Source organism: Vidua chalybeata, chromosome 24, assembly GCF_026979565.1.
Source record: "Vidua chalybeata isolate OUT-0048 chromosome 24, bVidCha1 merged haplotype, whole genome shotgun sequence".
Lineage (NCBI taxonomy): Eukaryota > Metazoa > Chordata > Aves > Passeriformes > Viduidae > Vidua > Vidua chalybeata.
In genome coordinates this window covers 681881-701509 of record NC_071553.1, presented here as the reverse complement: position 1 = coordinate 701509, position 19629 = coordinate 681881, and the positions used below count along the sequence as shown (strand labels likewise).

The following is a 19629-nucleotide window of genomic DNA, read 5'->3' as shown; positions in this document are numbered from 1 at the left end:
CAGCCTGGGGGGTCTGGCAGGACATGGGGAGGTTCAGAAAGCCACTGGGTCCTCAAACGTTGTGTCCCCTCTGGCAACAGGGTGTCCTTGGGACATTCCCATCTGTGCTCCTCAGAGCCCTCTGATGAGGGCCAGCAGCTTCTGTCCCCACACCCTGACCTGGACCATGGGGCTGCATCCTCTCACCCCCCATTCCCAGGATCTCAGCCATACTGCCACATCCTCCCCATCTGCTTGGGCATCTGGAACCATTGCCAGAGCTCTCATTCAGGCCATTCCTGGAGCGTGGCAAAGCCCCAGGGCTCTGGTGGCTCTTTTGGCCATGCCTCCATGGAGCAAGAGAGAGGCAGGCAGCAGGGCAAGGATGGAGCTGGGGTCTGGCCTCCCACCCCTCACGGCCTCTCTGTTTGTTCAGTCGCCCGCAGCTCGGGACGAGAGCCGGGAGGACAAAACCACCATCAAGTGTGAGACATCCCCGCCGTCTTCACCCAGGACACTGCGGCTGGAGAAGCTGGGCCACCCTGCTCTGAGTCAGGAGGATGGCAAGAGGTGTGTGGAGACCCTTGGCATCCCTGTTGGTTTGAGGATATACCTGGGGCACACGTGGGATCGGTGGCCTGGGGCTTGCCATGTGCCCTGCTCAAGAATAACCTAAAGGCTTTGCTCTTCCTCTCCCTCTTCCATCCCCAGCTCACTGGAGGACCAGGCTAGCAATCCCAGCAGCAGCCAGGACTCCTTGCACAAGGGCTCCAAGAGGAAGGGGATCAAATCCTCCATTGGGCGCCTGTTTGGGAAGAAAGAGAAGGGCCGTTTTAACCAGCTGAGCAGAGAAGGGGCCACGGGGCAGGGTCCGTGAGCAGCCCTGTCCCTGTCTGTGCCAGGCCCTCCAGGCCCTCTGGCTGTGCCTGCCATTGGGGTGCTGTTGGGGTGACAGGGAGGGGCAGGGACACCCCTGCTGGTTTGGGGTTGCTGGGGCCATGGCAGCTTCAGGGAAGTTGGAGCTTGGTGTTTTCTCCCCTTGGTCTTTCTGGCCTAAGCATGGTGTCACATTGATGCTCTGTCAGAGCTGGGGTGTGGACAGTGGCCTTCCTGTCACTCTGTCTTCATCTTCAGTGTCCCCAAATCTACTGCCCTCCCCTGGATTTTGCAGAGCCCTTTGGGAGGAGCTGCTTTTTCACTCCTAAATCCTTTACTACTTCCATGTTGAGCATTGTTGGACTCAATGATCTTTCTGGATCCCTTCCAGAAGGGACTGTTCTGTGATTTTGGGATTCTGGGATTTGAAAATAGGAGGGATGGCAGGAGGGGGGTCTGCTTGGGCTTCCCAGGGATGCAGGGGGGCCATGGGGGTGAGTTGCAAAGGGACACTGTCACCTCCTGTGCTGTCACTGCGTGTCCCCCTGACATGGAGATGGTGACAATGCCCACACTGGCCCTGTGGGAGGTCACACTGACCTGGGGACATGCCACTGACCTGAGGGACTTGCTTGCCCAACAGTGCTACTGACTGATGTGGAGGCGGGCATCCAGGACCCCCTGGGACTGGGCAAGCTGGGGGCTCAGGCCGAGAAGGATCGGCGCCTACGAAAGAAGTGAGTGAACTTCCTTCCCTACCCCAGCAAGAAACTGATTTGCTGGGAAGCCATGGCACAGGACTAGGAATAGCTGGGAAATCATCTCATCTTCACCCTCCCTTGGGCTTTGTTACTTCCTTCATGGCTTTGTATGTAGCTGCTTCCTGCTGCTCAGGGTGTGTTCCCTTCAAAGAACTCTCCCTTCCACACAAATCCCCCATAAATCTCTCTTCTGCTTCTGTTCCTGCCAGGCATGAACTCCTGGAAGAGGCTCGGAGGAAAGGATTGCCCTTTGCCCACTGGGATGGCCCCACTGTTGTGTCCTGGCTGGAGGTGCGTGCCCATGGATTGTCCCCGTGCTGTCCCCACGGGTCTGTGTGTGCCACCATGTCCCACCATGCTTGGTCCATGCGCATGGCTGGGGTCTGCAAATCCTGGGAGAGCAGAGGAGATCCCTGCATCCCTTACAAGGCCTGTGGAATTGTGGTTTGAGTAGAGCTTTGGGTTTGAGCATAAGTCTGATAAGGAGTGGCTGAGGGAGCTGGGAGGGCTCAGCCTGGAGAAAAGGAGGCTCAAGGGGACCTTGTGGTTCTGCGCAGCTCCTGACAGGAGGGGACAGCCGGGGGGGGGTCGGGCTCTGCTCCCAGGGAACAGGGACAGGAGAAGAGGGAACGGCCTCAGCCTGGGCTAGGGGAGGTTCAGATTGGATACTGGGAAAAAGTTCTTCAGGGAAAGGATGGTTGGGCCATGGCACAACTGCCCAGGGCAGTGGTGGGGTCACCATCCCTGGAAGTGTTTGAAAGATGTGTGGATGTGGCACTTGGGACATGGGTAAGTGGTGAATGTAGCAGTGCTGGGGGAATGGTTGGAGCTGATCTTAGAGGGCTTTCCTAACCTATGAAAATCTCCATGGGTGCTCCCTCCCTGTGCTGTGCCCATCAGGCACAGGGATGCTGGGCCACCCACAGGTCACCTCTGCAAGGTACAACCAAACCAAGAGTCCCACATGGACATTCAGCTTCGATATTGGGCTCTAGAGAGGGTGGCCTTGCCCCTGGCATTGGAGCCAGGCTGGCAGTGCCAGGCAGTCACTGCTGTCCCTGTCCCCAGCTCTGGGTGGGGATGCCAGCCTGGTACGTGGCCGCGTGCCGGGCCAACGTCAAGAGCGGGGCCATCATGTCGGCCCTGTCGGACACCGAGATCCAGCGGGAGATCGGCATCAGCAACGCCCTGCACCGCCTCAAGCTGCGCCTGGCCATCCAGGAGATGGTGTCCCTCACCAGCCCCTCAGCACCGCCCACGTCCCGCACGGTGAGTCTCCCTGTGCACCCCCAGACCTTCCATGGGCCAGACAGCATGCTCCTTGCCCTCCTTGCCCTCCTTGCCCTCCTTGCCCTCAGGGCCACTCTGGCAAACGTGGCCATGGAGGGGGTGATGTCCCCTCATGGACTGGTCAAACCACTGGACACTCATCTCCCAGCACAAATGGGGGATTCCCAGCTGGAAGCATGAAGCTCTTTCCAGTTTTAAGACTCCTGCCACTCACATGGGGTTGTCAGCAGGAGGCCAATCCTGCAAAGAGTAGAATTCAGGGCCTGGCTGCCCTGGAGAGGATAAAACTCCATCCAAAGACCAGAAATCCAAATGTTCCTGATGTACAGGGCCAGCTTGGTTGCACACAGCCTCTTTCCCACTCATTTCAACACAAACTTTTTCCATCTGAAATTCCTGGGGCAACTCAGAGCAACTGCAGATCCCTACCCTTGGTAGGATGGAGGGATTGTGTCTTTTGCTGGTCCCCAAAGGCCTTGAGGGGTTAATGGTGGCCAAGTAATGCCAAGACACATCTGTAGACTTGCAGCTGGCAGAAGGAAGGCTGCTATGTCCCCCTCAGATAACTGTGTTTGGGGTCACAGCTGACGGGGACAGGCCTGCAGGCTCCTTGAGCACCACACTAAAGTGGAAAGGGAGATGAATGAAGGTCCTTGGTCTGCTCTCTGTGTCTGCATGGACAGTCCAGGGTCCCCTTGGGCAGTGGGGTGTCACCAGATTGAGCTGCAAGGATGTGGGGTGTCCCCAGGCAGCTCCAAGCACGCAGTGGTCTGATCCTCCACCTGAGCCAAGCTTGGTTCCAGCATAGTCAGTGCTGACAGAGGCTGGACATGAGCCCAAGTGTGCTCAGGTGGGCAGAACGGCCAAGGGCACCTGGGCTGTCCCAGCACTGTGGTGGCAGCAGGCCCAGGGCAGTCTCCATCCCCTGTGCTGGCACTGCTGGGGTCACACCTGGAAACCTGGGGGAGTTCTGGGCACTTCATGACAACAGAGACCTGGAGGGGCTGGAACCTGTCCAAGGAAGGGAACGGAGCTGGGGAAGTGTCTGCAGCACCAGGAGTGGGTGAGGGAGCTGGGAGGGCTCAGCCTGGAGAAAAGGAGGCTCAAGGGGGACCTTGTGGCTCTGCACAACTCCTGACAGGAGGGGACAGCTGAGGGAGGGGGTCGAGCTCTGCTCCCAGGGAAGAAGGGACAAGAGGAAACGGCCTCAAACTGTGCCAGGGGAGGTTCAGGTTGGATACTGGGGAAAAATTCTTCAGTGAAAGGATGGTCAGGCCATGGCACAACTGCCCAGGGCAATGGTGGGGTCACCTTCCTTGGAAGTGTTCAAAAATGAGTGGATGTTGCACTTGAGAACGTGGTTTAGTGCTGAACACGGTGGTGGTGCTGGCTTGGGGGTTGGACTTGATGATATTTCAGCCTTAATAATTCTGTGATTCCATGACACCATGGTGGTTGTGAACTGAGGCCATGTTTCTGTGGTGGTCTGCTCTGACCCCTCTGCTCTTTTCCCTGCAGTCCTCTGGAAATGTCTGGGTCACCCATGAGGAGATGGAGAACATGGCAACTTCCACCAAGACGGTGAGGCTGGGCAGCCCCCAGGGTGTTGGGGGAAGCCCCCAGGGTGTCAGGGTCTGAGCAGCTCCAGGTGTGTTAACCCAGAGGGAAGGGGATCCCTCACACATCAGCTCTTGGACAGCACCCTGCAGCTCTTTAGAAACCCTCTTTCAACCTTTAATGTCTCAGCAATTCTAAAACCCCATCAGATTTTTTCCCCTTGTGTATATCACTGGGTTTCCAGAGCAGGCTGGCTGTTTGGGAATTAAAGACAAAACCCAGGAGTGATCTCAAGACACATGAGATCCCCAAGTCATTCTGCACCCAAGTCATGGTCTAATCCCCCACTGACCTCAGCACACCCAAATATTGTCCCCACCATGTGTCCCTGCCACTGGCTGACAGCTTGGGGTCCCTTGCAGGGATGTGTCCATGCTCCCAAAAGCTCTGGCTCCTTTGGAGAGATGGAGCCACACTCCCCTGTCTGTAACCTGATCACTGATTTGTGTGGGAATTGTGTCCAAGGCCAGGTTGGCACACCCTGGGATAGTGGAAGGTGTCCCTGCCCAAGTCAGGGGTGGAATAGGATGAGCTCTATGGTCCTTTCCAATCCAAACAAGTTTGGGGTTCTCTGAAATAGGCATTTTATTGAAGCTTTTGTTGAGGAGCAGGGATGTGCCACTGTCCCTTAGCAGGTTCTGTGAGACTGAGGAAAACCAGCATAAGTTGGCAAAGGAGGAAATAGCCACAAAATCGGCAAAATTGGCTTGGGCAGCCCCCTGTGGGTCGTGACAGATATACTGAAGCTTAATTCTCTTTCATCCATCTGACATGGGGGGACCTAAGAACTCTCTGTGTTTCCCAGGGAAGACGAATGAGCCCCAGGGTCGGTGCCATCTCCAGCCCAAGCCTCATCGTGTTTTCTCCTCCTCCTTCTCCTTCTCTCCTTCTCCTTCTCCTTCTCCTTCTCCTTCTCCTTCTCCTTCTCCTTCTCCTTCTCCTTCTCCTTCTCCTTCTCCTTCTCCTTCTCCTTCTCCTTCTCTTCTCCTTCTCCTTCTCCTTCTCCTTCTCCTTCTCCTTCTCCTTCTCCTCCTCCTCCTCTTCCTCCCCCTCCTCCTCCTCCTCCTCCTCCTCCTCCTCCTCCTCCTCCTCCTCCTTCCTCCTTCCTCCTTCCTCCTTCCTCCTTCCTCCTTCTCCATCCTGTATTTTTGGTTAGAGATGGGGTGGGAACCAGGCCCAGCAGGGTCGGGATGTCCCCAGCACCCTGGGGACAGGCTGAGGTCCCCAAGCCATAAGAGTGAGCCCTGTCTCCTCCGTGTCCCTCTGTGCTGAGGGGTGCCATGCTCAGGGTGTGTGGCAGGCCCTGTCCCTGTGCAGGACCACCAGGAACTGACTCCACTGTCCTTTCTGTTGACATGCTGCGTGTGTCACACTTAGGACACAGAGGAAGGAAGCTGGGCACAGGTGAGGTCCCTGGGCCACTCTTGTCTGTGGGCAGTGCATGGGGTGCTCGGGGGGGAGCTGGACATCCCAGGGGATGTTTGGGGCACTGATGTTCACCAAGGCCTTGGAGGCTTTACCTGCACCCCGTGGCTGCTCCTCTGGGCCATCTCTCAGGTACAGGATGTCCTCCTGGGCCCTTCTGTGCTCCAGGCAGTGGCTGTTCCTGGGACCTCTGTGAGATCCAGAGTCTGTGTTAACCCCCACCTGTGTGACCACCCTGCATGCAGGCAGGATTCAAGCTGCACCTGTTTGCTTTTCACCTATTTTGTAGCCCCAAGTCCATACAGATTATTTTTATGAGCCAAAAAGGTGGGAGGAAAGAGTCCTGCTTGGATCCATCTCTTCTGGTTTTATCCCTCTCAAATGTTTTACTTCTGGTGGATTTTAATTCATTTTTGGACCCAAAATCAGTTTGCAGTGGAAGTGAATGGGGTTTTTTTCCCAAAATGGACCTTTTTTTTTTTTTTTTTTTTTTTTGAAGTCATATAATAGAGATTCTTCAAGCAGAGATTCTTAAAAATGAATTGGGAATGCACTGGAACCTATTTCTCAGTTGTTCTGTCCTTTCAATGAGTGTGCTTTTTTCGGAGGCAGCTGCTCATAAAGTCCAGTTATCTCTTGCCATTGCTTTTGGCTATGCTTTATCTCCTGGGGGGACATGAGCAGGACACAGGCCATGGCCAACAGGACTGTTCCCTCCAGCTCCTTCAGTATCACCCAGGGCTGACTCCTCTGGCCTGGCTTTAGCCTCAGGACAGTGACCCTCCTGGGCTGTCACTGATCTCCTGGGATTCTGCAGCTCCACCAAGCCCTGGGTTCTCCCCAGCTTCTCCATGTGCTTCTCTGCAGACATTGGCCTATGGGGACATGAACCACGAGTGGATTGGGAATGAGTGGCTGCCCAGCCTGGGTCTGCCCCAGTACCGCAGCTACTTCATGGAATGCCTGGTGGACGCGCGCATGCTGGACCACCTCACCAAGAAGGACCTGAGGGTGCACCTGAAGATGGTGGACAGCTTCCACCGGTGAGTCCAGGCCCTCAGAGCTCCCCGGCGTGCACATGGAGCAGAGGAGGGGGGAATTTGAGGGATTCTCCCCTGTCTTGGGCAGCCCTGGGTGGCTCTTCCAGGCTGACCTCACTGCCCTGAGCTGGGGCAGCTCTTATGGGTAGAAGTTCTTCTGCAGAATTCTGCTGCAGAATTGCAGAGGACCAGGCTTTCCCCTGGCTGTGAAGCAATCCATGGGCAAAACTTCAGGCTCATCCCACCTGGTGCTGTCTGCCAGCAGCCCAGTGGGAGAAGGTGTGTGCCATCCAAGCCATGGCTCCAACACCAGGATCCAGCCCTGCCATGGGGTTCTCACTGCCCACCCTGGCCCATGGGCTTACCAGGGTCACCTCTAGGGGTGAGACCTTCAGCCTGGAGCAGCCCCCATGGGCTGGTTCCCCCTTCCCTCTCCAGCCACCAAGTGTGAGCATCGTTTGGATTTGTACGTTCTCAGGCAACTGGAATGGGCTCAAACTGATGGAGTGGGGAATTGCCATGGAAGGGAGGGACATTCCCCATTTTCCAGCTTTGGGTTCTGTCTGTCCCGACCCATCCCTGGCCTGAAGCATCCTTTGGGCATGTGGGGAGCACACAGAGAGGGAGGGTCCCTACCCAAGTCCCTCCAAGCCACATGTCCTGGAGGGCTGGGTGACCCCTTGTGTCCCCTCGTGTTGCAGCACCAGCCTCCAGTACGGCATCATGTGCCTCAAGAGGCTCAACTACGACCGCAAAGAGCTCGAGAGGAGGCGAGAGGAGACCCAGCATGAAATCAAAGGTCAGCACCCCCAGTCCAGCTCCAGTACAGGAGAGAAACCTCCCAGGAGATATCCAGGGCTGGTCTCTCTTCTATCTCTTGTTTTTAACCCATTATTTCTGAGCCCCCAGTGCTGTTTTCCTGAGGCACCTTTCTGCTGCTCCAAGTGCCTTTATCAGCTGACCCCAGGCAGGCATGAGGAGGGAGGAGGGGAAGGCAAAGTTGCAGCCTGAGCATCCCATGATCTTCTCTGCCCATTTCACTGCTCAGGACATTCCCAGCTTGCTCAGCCTCCCCTTCCTCGTCACTGTCATGAGATTCCCTGCTCATCTGGCTGCTGCTTGGATTACATCTCATTATTGATAATGCTCCTAATTACATCAGCAGCCGTGGGTTCTTAGGATTAATTTTCACAGTTGTTTTCCACCTGTTATTTCAGCTTTGAGCTTGGTAAACTGAAATGAGCTGGTTTTGGCTCCCGGTTTTGCTGCTGGCTTGGGAAGGAGAGTCCCAGGATCATCCTGGAGCAAAGGGAAAGGGCCTCAGGACATCCCCAGACCTCCTCAGAGCCACGAGTGTGGTGTGAGGTGGCTCTGAGCCGTGCCCTTGCTGTCGTGCAGATGTGTTGGTGTGGACCAATGACCAGGTCATTCACTGGATCCAGTCCATCGGGCTGCGCGAGTACGGGAACAACCTGGTGGAGAGTGGTGTGCATGGGGCCCTGCTGGCCCTCGACGAAAACTTTGACCACAACAGCCTGGCCCTTGTGCTGCAGATCCCCACCCAGAACACCCAGGTAGGAGCAGCATCCTTGGGGGATTTTGGAGGAGAGTGGCTGGGTGTGGGACAAGGCTGTGGTGTGACCACACCTGTGTCACCAACTCAGCTCTACCTTTAAAAGCAGAGCTCTGCTATGGCATGGAGGCTCTTTCTGTCACACTCAGGCTTTCCTAGAATGAAAGTTTGGGCTGGAAGCACATTCCCCACTGATGGGGGATCATAATTTTTTGGTTAATTGCAGGCTCGACAAGTGCTGGAGAGGGAGTTCAACAACCTGCTCGCCTTGGGCACGGACCGGAGGCTGGATGATGTGAGTGCCGGATCTCTCCATGTCCTGTGTGACTGGGGAAGGAGTTGGGGGTGTTGGTGGATGAGAAGCTCAACGTGCCCCAGCCCCGTGCTCTGGCAGCCCAGAACCCCCACTCTGTGCTGGGCTGATCCCCCAGCGTGGGCAGCAGGGCAAGGGGGATTCTGCCCCTGTGCTCAGGTGAGACCCCACCTGCAGAGCTGCCTCCAGCCCCGAGCTCCAATATCAGAAGGACATGGAGCTGCTGGAGCAAGTCCAGAGGAAGTGCTCTGAGGGCTGGAGCTCTGCCATGAGTCCACCATCCCTTGGAGTCTTTACTGGGACTTTTGTGTTGATGTCTTCAAGGCATCTTTGCAGGCAGGCTGCAAAGATGATCTGTCTCTTCTCTACAGGCTGCTGTAGAGAACAGACAGATGAGCTGGAAAGGATAAAGCCAATGCCATGGGATCCCAGCAAGATGTCCTATGTCCTTGGCCAAATTTGATCCCACACTTTTCTAGAGCTGGTCACCAAGGACAGGCGTGCCCTTGTTAGCTGGTGTCTCACAGGGCCAGGAGGTGCTGCTGGCACTGACCCCGGGCCCGTCACACACTGTTCCCTGCAGGGCGATGACAAAACCTTCCGTCGGACGCCGTCCTGGCGCAAACGCTTCCGCCCACGGGACGTGCACAGCATCAACCTCCTCAGCGGCTCTGCTGAGACCCTCCCCGCCGGCTTCCGTGTCACCAGCCTCGTGCCACTGCCCCCTCCAGCTGCTCCAGCCAAGAAAATGCCCCCGGAAGGTGGGTCAGCCCTTCTCCAGAGGGTCCTCTCCCACCCCTGCTCAGAGTCTTAGGGAATGTGGGGAAGGATGTGCCACCAGGAAAGGAATGGGATGGGGGAGGGAGAGGGAGGAGAAGAAGAAGAAGAAGAAGAAGAAGAAGAAGAAGAAGAAGAAGAAGAAGAAGAAGAAGAAGAAGAAGAAGAAGAAGAAGAAGAAGAAGAAGAAGAAGAAGAAGAAGAAGAAGAAGAAGAAGAAGAAGAAGAAGAAGAAGAAGAAGAAGAAGAAGAAGAAGAAGAAGAAGAAGAAGAAGAAGAAGAAGAAGAAGAAGAAGAAGAAGAAGAAGAAGAAGAAGAAGAAGAAGAAGAAGAAGAAGAAAAAGGAGGAGGATGAAGAGGAGGAGAAGGAGAAGGAGAAGGAGAAGGAGAAGGAGAAGGAGAAGGAGAAGGAGAAGGAGAAGGAAGGAGAAGGAGAAGGAGAAGGAGAGGAGAAGGAGAAGGAGAAGGAGAAGGAGAAGGAGAAGGAGAAGGAGAAGGAGAAGGAGAAGGAGAAGGAGAAGGAGAAGGAGAAGGGGAAGGAGAAGGGGAAGGGGGAGAGGGAGAGAGAGACGCAGAGGGAGAGGCTTGCTGGTCACCCAAGATTCTCAATCCATATGATCCTGGAGCTGTGGCCTGCTGGAAATGCTTTTTCTGGAAGGATTACTTCAGATCTGTGTGTGAGTTCTTGGTTATGAACTACAAGAACCAGTTAGGGGCCAGGATTGAGGCATGAAGTGGGATATGTCACCCAGGGGCTGCCCAGATGCAGGAGCCCAGTTTTCTCCATTCTGCCTTTTGGGAACCACCCCCAAAGGGATGTATTAACGGGCTTCATTTGCCTGAGCTCTCCCAGGGCTGGCAGGACCTGCTGGGACACCCTGCCTGCCCGTGCTGCTGGCTGTCCTGGTTTATGTCCCAGGATCTGCCCCCACCACACAACTCCTTCCTTCAAGGTGTCTTGGTCCCTTCCAAAGCTGTAGGGAGGCAGAAGCTCCAGCCAGGTCACCCTGATTTGTCTCCTGGACCAGGCACCCTGGTCTCTCTATCCCAAGGCAGCAGCTGCTCCCCACTGGAGCAAAGCCGGCTTCAGCAGGCTCAGAAATGAGGGTGGGAATGAGAATTAAAAAGCTGTGTACTTATCTTCCAACTCCAAACCTCAGTCTCAGCTCTTTTCCTGCCTCCGGTTTTGCTCAGATGTCCCAGCTTTCCATCCAGCAGTTTGGGTCAAGCTTCTGTTTGACCTTTTCCACCCCATCCCTGGAAGCTGCAGTTCCCACCTGGCTGAAGACAGTGAAACCTAGGACAGAATCCTACCCAGACGGGGAGCAGGGTGCTCGCTGCCCAGCAGTGGGGATGGCAAGTGGCAATTTCCCAAATACCTTGGAGCCTCAGGAGCACCTGAGCTGGTCAAACATGGCTCTTCCTCCGACCCTCTTCTTCACATAGCTGCAGTGCACAGTTGCTGCTCAATAAACACAGGATTAGGGGAAGCTGGGGGCTAATTGGAGCAGTTACTAATTGCTTTGCTCTTTGGTTCCCTTCCAGTCAGTGCCTCCGGGTCCCCAAGGCTGGAGACCTCCACGGTCCGGACGTACTCGTGCTGAGGATCAGCGAGATGGGAGCCAGGCCCTGGGTGAGTCCGAGGCCCTGGAGCTGGCTGGGGACCAAGGGCAGAGCAGGAGCCCCAGCAGCAGCCAGGCAGGGGGCTGCCCTCACCAGGATTTGCCTGGCCATGGTGTGTAGCTGCGCGTTTGGGGGAACCCTCCGGGGTGTCCCCAGGAGGCCCCCCAAGCTGTGAGTTGGCTGGTAGCAGCAGGCAGGCAAGGGGACTCCACACAGCTTCTGAGGGTGCTCATTAGATGAGGGTTAATTGGGGTCCTACCCCCGGGAGCAGCATGGTTTCTAAGGGACAGGGGGAAAGAGGGAGTGAGGGGGAAAGGGGAGGGGGAGAGAGGGGCCGAGAGAGCACCGGCCATGAGAGCCAGCTCAGAGAGAGAGCCCCGTCCCCCCGGCACACTTAACAGGGAGATTCAAAGTGGGCACGGAATAAGATTGGGCCAATGGGATTACAGACACATGATACTTCAAGGGGGGATCACAGGCTTGGAATAAACTGTACATTTTCAAGGGGTGAGACAGAGCATACCATTTAACTAAAATATAACACCACACTGGTGAACCAGGGAGACCACAGTGGTGGGGGAGCTGCTGCTGCCCCAGGCTCACAGAGATGATGCAGGAGGGATGCTCAGCATCCTACCACGTGTGGTTTGTCTGCTCTTGGACAGTTCCACTGGGGATCCCAGGATGCCATTCCCACTTGAGCGAGGGAAGGATAGTCAAGCACTTCAGGGAGGCTCCTGCTGTGCCCTGGGCCATGATTGCCCAGTGCCAGGAGGATCCAATGCTGATTCCATCTGGGTTTGTTGGCCAAGTGGGTGCATGGGTGGAGCTGAGCCAGCATCCTCACAGGGCTTTTCCCACTTTGCTCCTCAGCAAATCCCAATGTCTGTACGCCACATGCTGGCTGCCTTCCAGGACAAGAGCCCAGCCTGTGCCTGTTCCTCGGCCCTGACCCACAGACTGTCACTGCTGTGGACTGATAAGATCTGTCCCTCCTGCTCATGTACCCCCTGCTTCCCCTGGCTCCCGTGGCTCCCGCCGTGGCCTGTCCCCCACTTCTCCTGTGCTGGCTGGGCCATGGATGTGCTCCGGATGCCGTCCTGGCATGGTGCAGTCTGGGAAGCAGCACAGACACCCCCAAAGCGTCTGCGATGTTTGGAAGCCTCTCTCCTGCCTGGTTCATGTTGCCAATCTGCCATGGGGCTGCACTCACTCGCCTGAGCCCTGGGCGTCAGGGATGCTGCTGCCCACAGAACTTGAAGCCAAGGAAGATTCAGGCTCGTGAAAATCCTCCCTTCAGGGTGGCCGGGCAAGGAGCTGCCCTTGGTGGAGCCGGGGCAGTGCCAGGGCTGGTGCTGGGTGGGATGAAGGGGCCCAGCGTGAGGTGAGGAGGGCGGTGTCTGCCCAGGGCTGGGTGGGCAAGGTGCTGATTTTGGTGCTGTCAGGTGCCCTGTTCGGGGGGGCTGTGCCTGGGACCGCCCCACACGGCTCATGGGGACAGTGTCTGGCACCCACAGGAGAGGGGACCCTCCTTGGGTGCCTGGGGAGACAATGGGAGCCCCCTCCACCCCCGGGATGTGCCCACCCTTCCTCTCTGGGTGCAGAGGAGATGCTCTCCCCTCCTGCCTCCTGGCAGGGGTCAATCCAGGAGGCTCTTATCTCTTCCCATTTCTTCCATAGGGTAGGATCTCTTTGTCTCCTCATGCCACGTTTGCCTTGTGTGGCCCCTATTTCTGATGTGATATTTATTGATGGCTGGAATGACCTTATACTTATCATGTGCTGTCTGGAAGTGCAATATCTGAGAGACTCTACAGTCACAACGTCTTTTTGGTGTATCATTTGCCTAATACAGTACTAAATATTTTTTTATTTTGAAGAGTCAGTGAGCCCTTTATATCAATGCCCTATTTCTTTTGTCATATTACTGGTACTGCATGGACTCCAAACCCTCGATCGGGTCAGGAAAGGATGTATGTGTGTTCCAATAAACAGGATTTTAAAACAGTGCTGGCTTTGACCCTTCTTTGTAGAGCCCAAATTAAAAATATCATTAATCTCTAGCTCCCTCAAGATCTTTGGGGTGCAAGGCTGAACCCCAGTTAAACACCAGTGAAATACTAGTCAGTGTAGGGCTAATTGAAGTGTGGCACATCCAGTTCCCAGCTGAGTGAATGTGCTGAGGTCTGTCGCCCTGGTTATCAAGAGTTTTCTAAAGCCTTCTGAGTTTACATTCTTGTAGAGAACTTTCTCACACAACTTTCTGTAAATAACCTATTGTTTTGCATTCTTTCATAGAGGCGGAGAAATTTGATGTACAGGTAGTTTGTCCAGTGTCGTTGGAGAGGTGGCACATTCACCCTCCAATGCACTGGCATCTTTTGAGAACTATAAAAGATTGGAGTCAGAAAAAATAAATTAGTCTCTTCATCGTGACCAAGGCTGTGGTGCGTCGTTTTTGCTTGTGTCATTTGGTGACATAGGTCCAGCTGGATTTACTGATATGAAAATCTCCAACCTGGATTTGGGGATTGTGGAACTGGGGAGACCTACACAGGGCAGGACAACAGTAAAGGAAACCCCAAGCTGTCCAAACAAGAATGCCTTTATTTAAAAAAGAATCCAAATAAGTTAGCAAAAATAATAATTAAAAAAAACCTAAATGGCAACTGCACACAGCGTTCAGTAGAAAAGACAGGTGGGCTCCGGGTCAGCACCACCGGACACCGGCTGGAGAGAGACCTTGGTCAAGGAGCATCTGGAAAACTCAGCAAAGCGAACCCAGCACACACATTGCCCTAAACCTGCCCGTCCCTGGCTGGGCAGTGGAGCAGGGCCTGGCCCTGGGAAGCCCCTGCAGGGCCTGTGGCCGCTGCCCCATCCCACCTCTGCCTGTTCTCGCAGCCCGGCAGGAGCGCTCCGCAAGGAATGGGAAGGAAGCCGAGTGGTGTCAGCCGTGCAGCCCATAACACTGGAGGGGTGGATGTGATTTCCAGCGGCTGGACCCTTCTGGCATCTCATTCCCACCCCGTTACCATTTCCAGGAGCCGCCGGGGTTTGCATCAGCTCAGTTTTGACCCCGCTCCTCTGGGAACGTCACAGCCACATCCTCCGCAGCAATGCTTTCCACGATGGAGGACAGCGAGTGCAGGTCGCGCTCCTCGGCTGCCTCATCAGCCAGGAGGTGATCTGGGGAGACAGAGGAGTGAGGACACTGCTGGGAATGGGATCTGGGGAGACAGAGGGGTAAGGACAGTGCTGGGAATGGGATCTGTGGGAGCAAGGTATGAGGACACTGCTGGGAATGGGGACTATGTGCTGGAGATGGCTCCTGGTTCTGTTCAGGGGGATGTAGGCTACTGGTGACCATGGCTGAGGGTGGACTTGATGATCTATTGCATCCATAACAATTTGTTGATTCTTTTCTATGTTTTTATGACCCCATGATCCTCTACAAGGCCAGAGTGACCTAGGGACCTGCTGCCAGCCCCCACCCTGGGGAAGGATGAGAGAGCAACAGGCAGTGGAACTTTTGGATCCTTTATAGGTTTTAATCTCCACTGGAAAATGAGATTTAGTTTATGCCTTCTGGGGAAAATAACAGGTGAATTTGGCAGGGGTGGGATAATGGCAAGCATGGGAAAAAAGATCAGCAGCTGCTGAGGGGGTGTAGGGAGGGAAGAGGGGCTGAGGCAGCGCTGGCCAGCCATGCCCAGCCATGCCCAGCTATGCCCAGCCATGCCCAGCCATGCCAAGCCAAGGGATGGCAACAGATGAAACCCTTGCTGGGGATGAAGCCACCAGGTCCCCAGGCTGCTGCAGCCCAATTTCTCAGCTCCCAAGGATTGGTGTTTTGTAAAAATCAGGGCTCAGAGAACCCTGAATAGCTGCGAATTGAGCCAAGGAGATGCTGTAGGATGTCTGAGCTCATCACTCTGCATCAGTGGGATGGGGAGAGAAGGGCAAGGTTCCTTCTGCCCTTTGCTCCAAGCATCTCCTGCCTGGGGAGGGGGTTGGCTCAGCAATGCTCTGCTCCAGGCCAGCGGTGTCCCCGCTGTTCCAACTCCTTGCAGAGCCCAGCGAGGCCGTGGAATGCCCCAGGGAGGGGAGGAGGGCGTTACCTGCAGGGTTGGTGCCGAACTCCAGCTGGCTGCTCCACTCGGGGCTGCAGGAGGAGCTGCCGGACCCGCAGTCGCTGGCTGCCTGCAGGAGCCCAGAGCAACCATCTGTCACCTCCTCTGGCACAGCCAAACCCCACCAGCATCCCCAAAAACACCCGGGGGGCCCATCCCACAGCATGACACCCGTGTGGAGGGGGGCATGTCCCTCCCCACCTGGAGGAGCCAACAGCATGCAGGGTCCCCAGGACCCATCAGGGCCAGGTGCTTCCTTAACCATAAAGGCTGGAAAACCTCCTTTTTTTGGGACACTGGCCACAGAGGAATGGGGCTCCCCGTTCACTGCAGGTAAAAAGGTGTCTCTTTCCCCACTGATTATGAAAAAGGGCTGGAGATGAACAAATGTCCTTGGGCAAACACCTTTTTACTGAGAATCACTTAATTGGGCTTGTAAAAAATGATACATGGGCTGGATGCCCTCAGGCCATCCTGAGGGAGGGGATTGGGAAAAGCTTTTGGCAGTTTGATTTGTGGATTTGGGGCTGAGTGGTTTTGGAGAAAAGAGCTGACAGCATGAAAAATGAGAGCATTATTCAGCACAGCTCAGAATTCACTTTTTTTGGAGTGTATCTTTATCTGGGAGTGGGTGTCAGCTCAGGTAAAATGCCAAATGTGATTTATATGAGCAACCCCACAGACCCAACTCTTTGTAGCAGACTAGAATGGCACTTGGGCTCTACAAGCTCATGGCAGCACGGGATAGTTAATTAACACTTGGACTTATTTCCCATTAAAGCAGGAAATTCTTACAGATACAATATTTTTCCCCAAAATATTGGCTTTTGCATCAATATGTGAACCCCTGGCTACACCTGGGAGAAGGGGCAGCTCAGAACAGAAGTGACAAAGGGACAGCTCAGCACAGTTTTAGGCACTCTTGCAAATCCAAGTGGATTCTGGGGAAGTGGATATTGGATTCTGGTATCCAAGTGGATTTTGGCATTAAAGTGGATACTGGGAAGTCCCACAAATATGTAGGATGGAGCCTAAATAATTTTTCATTCCTTTATTCAGTGTTAAATTGGACTACCTGGATACCTACTGGTTTGGTCCTTAAATCCCTTAGTATGGAAGGAGATGTGGAATTCCCTCTTCTGGGCCTTTGATAAAGTCCTTCCATATCTGTATCTGTATCTGTATCTGTATCTGTATCTGTATCTGTATCTGTATCTGTATCTGTATTTATCTGTATCTATCTGCATCTATATCTATATGGATATCTATCTATCTATCTATTATCTATCTATCTATCTATCTCTATCTATATCTCCATATATCTATGTCATATTTATATCCATATCTACATTACCTATTTCTGTATTTATATAATCCATATCTACATTATCCATATCTCCAAAATCTGTATCTACAGATATACCTGTATGTCATTTATATATTATATATCTGTAGATAATCTGTATAATTTTTAACACTGTCTATATTATCTATACATATTTATATAATCTATCTCTATAATTTGTATCTCTATAGCTATCATATCCATATCAATTTCATCTCTAATTTATCTGTATGATCTCTAGATCTATAGAACCCATATCATCAAAGCCTGTACCAATACATACCCCTACATCTATCTATTCCATCTGCATCGATCATTTCTCCCTAGACCTGTAGCTGTAGTTTCAGCTCTCTGTGCATTCACAGATCCAAACCTCAGAGCAGCAGGGAAGCACATATGCAGCCATCCACAGGAACCAGGGGGCACATGAAAATACCTCTCAAAAACTTGGTTAAATGACCAAACTCTTGTACAGTGACAGGTCCTGGTTCTCTGGGGGGTGGTGGCAAAACACAGCTTCTGACTATCCTCAGCCAGTGCCCAAATCAGCCCCTTTGGCCCTAGAAACCACAGGTGTCCCTATGCCATCCCTCTCATCCCTTCTTCTGCCTGGGTGTGAACAGGGAGTGTTAATTTTATTTTTTATTTTATGCTTTATATTTGTTTGACTATTTCATATTTGTATTTCTATTTTTATATTTAGTATTTAATATTATTAATTTAATATGTTATGTTATGTTATATTTTCATTTAGTTTAGTTCTATGTTGTTTACTTCATTTTCACCATTCCCACCCCTCCCCAGCCCAGGCCCACGTGTCGCTCACATGCATGGCCCCAGTGCGGCCGTTCACAGGGACAGTGGCAGTGGCCTCTTTCCCGCCGGGATGTGAGCACTCGGCAGGGTTGGATCACTGTCTCCGTGCCCCCATGCAGGACACACTCACACATCCACCAGTGTCCCAAGATGGCAGTGTCTGCCTTGCCACAGAGCTGGGGTCCTGTCCCCTCCCAGCAGTGCCCCAGTGCAGCGCCTCAGCTTGGGATTACCCCCACAGGGCATCACTCCCATAGTGTTGCATCGCTCTGGGGAATGGTTCCCCCCCCCCCCCCCAGAGACCCCTGTAGCTGTAACCATGTTAGTTTAACCCTTCCTTCCTTTATGGACCCAGCTGGCTGGAAGTCAATTGGCTCTTCCTGAACAGGTGTCTAGATAATGCCCTGTTCCTTCCTTGTTCACTCTCTTTCCCTCTTCCTCCCCTGGAAACCTCCAGGAATAAACGGAATAAACGTCTTGGGCCACATTGGGGGTTAGAGCCTCTTTTGGAATCTTTTGCCTTAACCCTGAAATATTTCCTTCAAACCTCTCTCAGATCTGGGCCAGCCTTGTAACTCCAGGGGGCTGCGGGGGAGGCTATTTCACCATAGAACAATGTCCCCATAGAGAATCACTCCCCTATGGCATCAGCCCCATAGGCCTTTAACCCTGAAATGGCATCAACCCCTTCAAGCATCATCAGCATCATCCCACAGCGCATCGCCCATGTAGAATGGACACCCCAGAATGACATCACCCCCATAGAACGTCATTCCCATATGGCATCAACCCCATAGAGTGTCACCCCCATAGGGCATAACTTCCATAGGGCATTGTCCCCATAGGACATCTCTGCCATAGAATGGCACCCCAAAATGACCCCACATCAGGCATCACCCCCATAGAGCATCACTCCTAAATGGCATCCCCCTATAGAGCATCGTCCCATAGAGTATCACCCCATAGAAAGTCACCTTCATAGGGCATTGTCCCCCCAGAGCATCAGTCCCATGTGGCCCTTCTCCCATGGAGTGTCACCCCGAAATGGCATCACCCCCACACATCACCCCACGGGGCACCGCCTCCCGCAGCTGCTCCCAGCGCGGGCTGGGGAGCCGGGGACAGCCGGGGGCACTCACGGCGGGCTGGGGCCGGAAGCGCAGGTCCCGCTGCTCCCGCTCCTGCTGGTTGAGGGAGCTGAGCAGGCTCTGGAGCCGCTCGATGTACTGGATGGCGCTGCGCAGGATCTCCACCTTGGGCAGCCGCTGGTTGGGGTTCAGGAGAGTGCTGCGCTTCAGAGCCTCGAACGCCTCGTTCACCTTCTTGAGCCGCCGCTTCTCCCGCAGCGTGGCCGCGCGCCGCCGGTCCATGGACACCGATTTCCTCTTGCACACCTTGCAGGCCCAGGGCAGGCACTGCCCGGGACAGTGCTCGGCCAGCGCCTCCTTGTCCTCCAGAGCCGCCCTGCCCTCGGCACACAGGGCGGCCTCGGCGCGCTCGGGGAACGCCGCGGGCTCGTAGGCCTGCAAGCGGGAGCCCAGAAAGTTTTCCCCATCGTAAAACCTCTGCTCCGGGAAGAAATACGGGTTGGTCTCGAAGAGCTCCATGGGCGGCTCGGGGACGTGTGCGCGGCTCGGGGACGGCTGCTCCCTCTCCCCGCGCCAACTGCTGGGTGCCATTTAAACCCCGGCGCTGGCATTAAATCACGGCGATAAATATAGAAAACCCAAAGGAAACCTGAGCCCACCCTAAGCTGCTGCCTCACATCAAAACTTGTCCGTCTGATTCTATGTGCTCTCCCCACGGGGATTACAGTGCCCGGCCTGGGGGGGCTGGCACGGCGGGGGGGCAGCTCGGTTGGACCCGAACAAGGGCTTTGTGTGAGCCCCGAGGTGCCACTGGGGACGGCGGGCGGCTGCCAGCTCCACCCCGGCATTCCGGCGTCATCTGGTCCCTTCAGTTACAGCTGGGCTGGGGGAGCCGTGGTGGCCTCGTGGCCAGTCTGCCTGACCAGGGCAGCCCCATCCCTTCACGCTGACCCCCTGGATCCTGCGGTATCCC

At 54.5% G+C, this 19629-nt stretch overlaps 2 protein-coding genes across 5 annotated transcripts in view; one reads left to right on the top strand and one right to left on the bottom strand.

The window, feature by feature from the left end:
• The window catches only part of PPFIA4 (PTPRF interacting protein alpha 4), a 60128-nt gene extending 46847 nt beyond the window's left edge, over window positions 1-13281 (top strand). For all 4 annotated transcript variants that reach the window (XM_053964035.1, XM_053964034.1, XM_053964032.1 and 1 more), the window contains 14 exons: window positions 416-549; window positions 691-848; window positions 1499-1592; window positions 1826-1907; window positions 2685-2885; window positions 4425-4487; window positions 5901-5927; window positions 6816-6991; window positions 7690-7787; window positions 8387-8562; window positions 8788-8856; window positions 9458-9635; window positions 11197-11284; window positions 12148-13281. In XM_053964035.1, the coding sequence (XP_053820010.1) occupies window positions 416-549; window positions 691-848; window positions 1499-1592; window positions 1826-1907; window positions 2685-2885; window positions 4425-4487; window positions 5901-5927; window positions 6816-6991; window positions 7690-7787; window positions 8387-8562; window positions 8788-8856; window positions 9458-9635; window positions 11197-11255 (1515 nt within the window). In that variant the 3' untranslated portion in view covers window positions 11256-11284; window positions 12148-13281. The remainder of the gene's footprint in view (window positions 1-415; window positions 550-690; window positions 849-1498; window positions 1593-1825; window positions 1908-2684; window positions 2886-4424; window positions 4488-5900; window positions 5928-6815; window positions 6992-7689; window positions 7788-8386; window positions 8563-8787; window positions 8857-9457; window positions 9636-11196; window positions 11285-12147) is intronic.
• A 1060-nt stretch (window positions 13282-14341) lies between these two features.
• On the bottom strand, window positions 14342-19175 carry MYOG (myogenin). Its single transcript, XM_053964093.1, has 3 exons — window positions 18704-19175; window positions 15396-15473; window positions 14342-14463 (listed from the first exon to the last, which is right to left on the bottom strand). Exons 1-3 carry the CDS (start codon window positions 19173-19175, stop codon window positions 14342-14344), a joined length of 672 nt encoding a protein of 223 aa, XP_053820068.1.
• Between the last annotated feature and the right edge of the window lie 454 nt (window positions 19176-19629).

Coding starts and splice junctions, on each gene's coding strand:
- MYOG (XM_053964093.1), bottom strand. CDS start 19,175: ATGGAGCTCTTCGAGACCAACCCGTATTTCTTCCCGGAGCAGAGGTTT. Junction 15,474..18,703: donor CCGGCCCCAGCCCGCCGTGA/GTGCCCCCGGCT, acceptor TCCTGCAGGCAG/CCAGCGACTGCGGGTCCGGC. Junction 14,464..15,395: donor GTTCGGCACCAACCCTGCAG/GTAACGCCCTCC, acceptor CTGTCTCCCCAG/ATCACCTCCTGGCTGATGAG.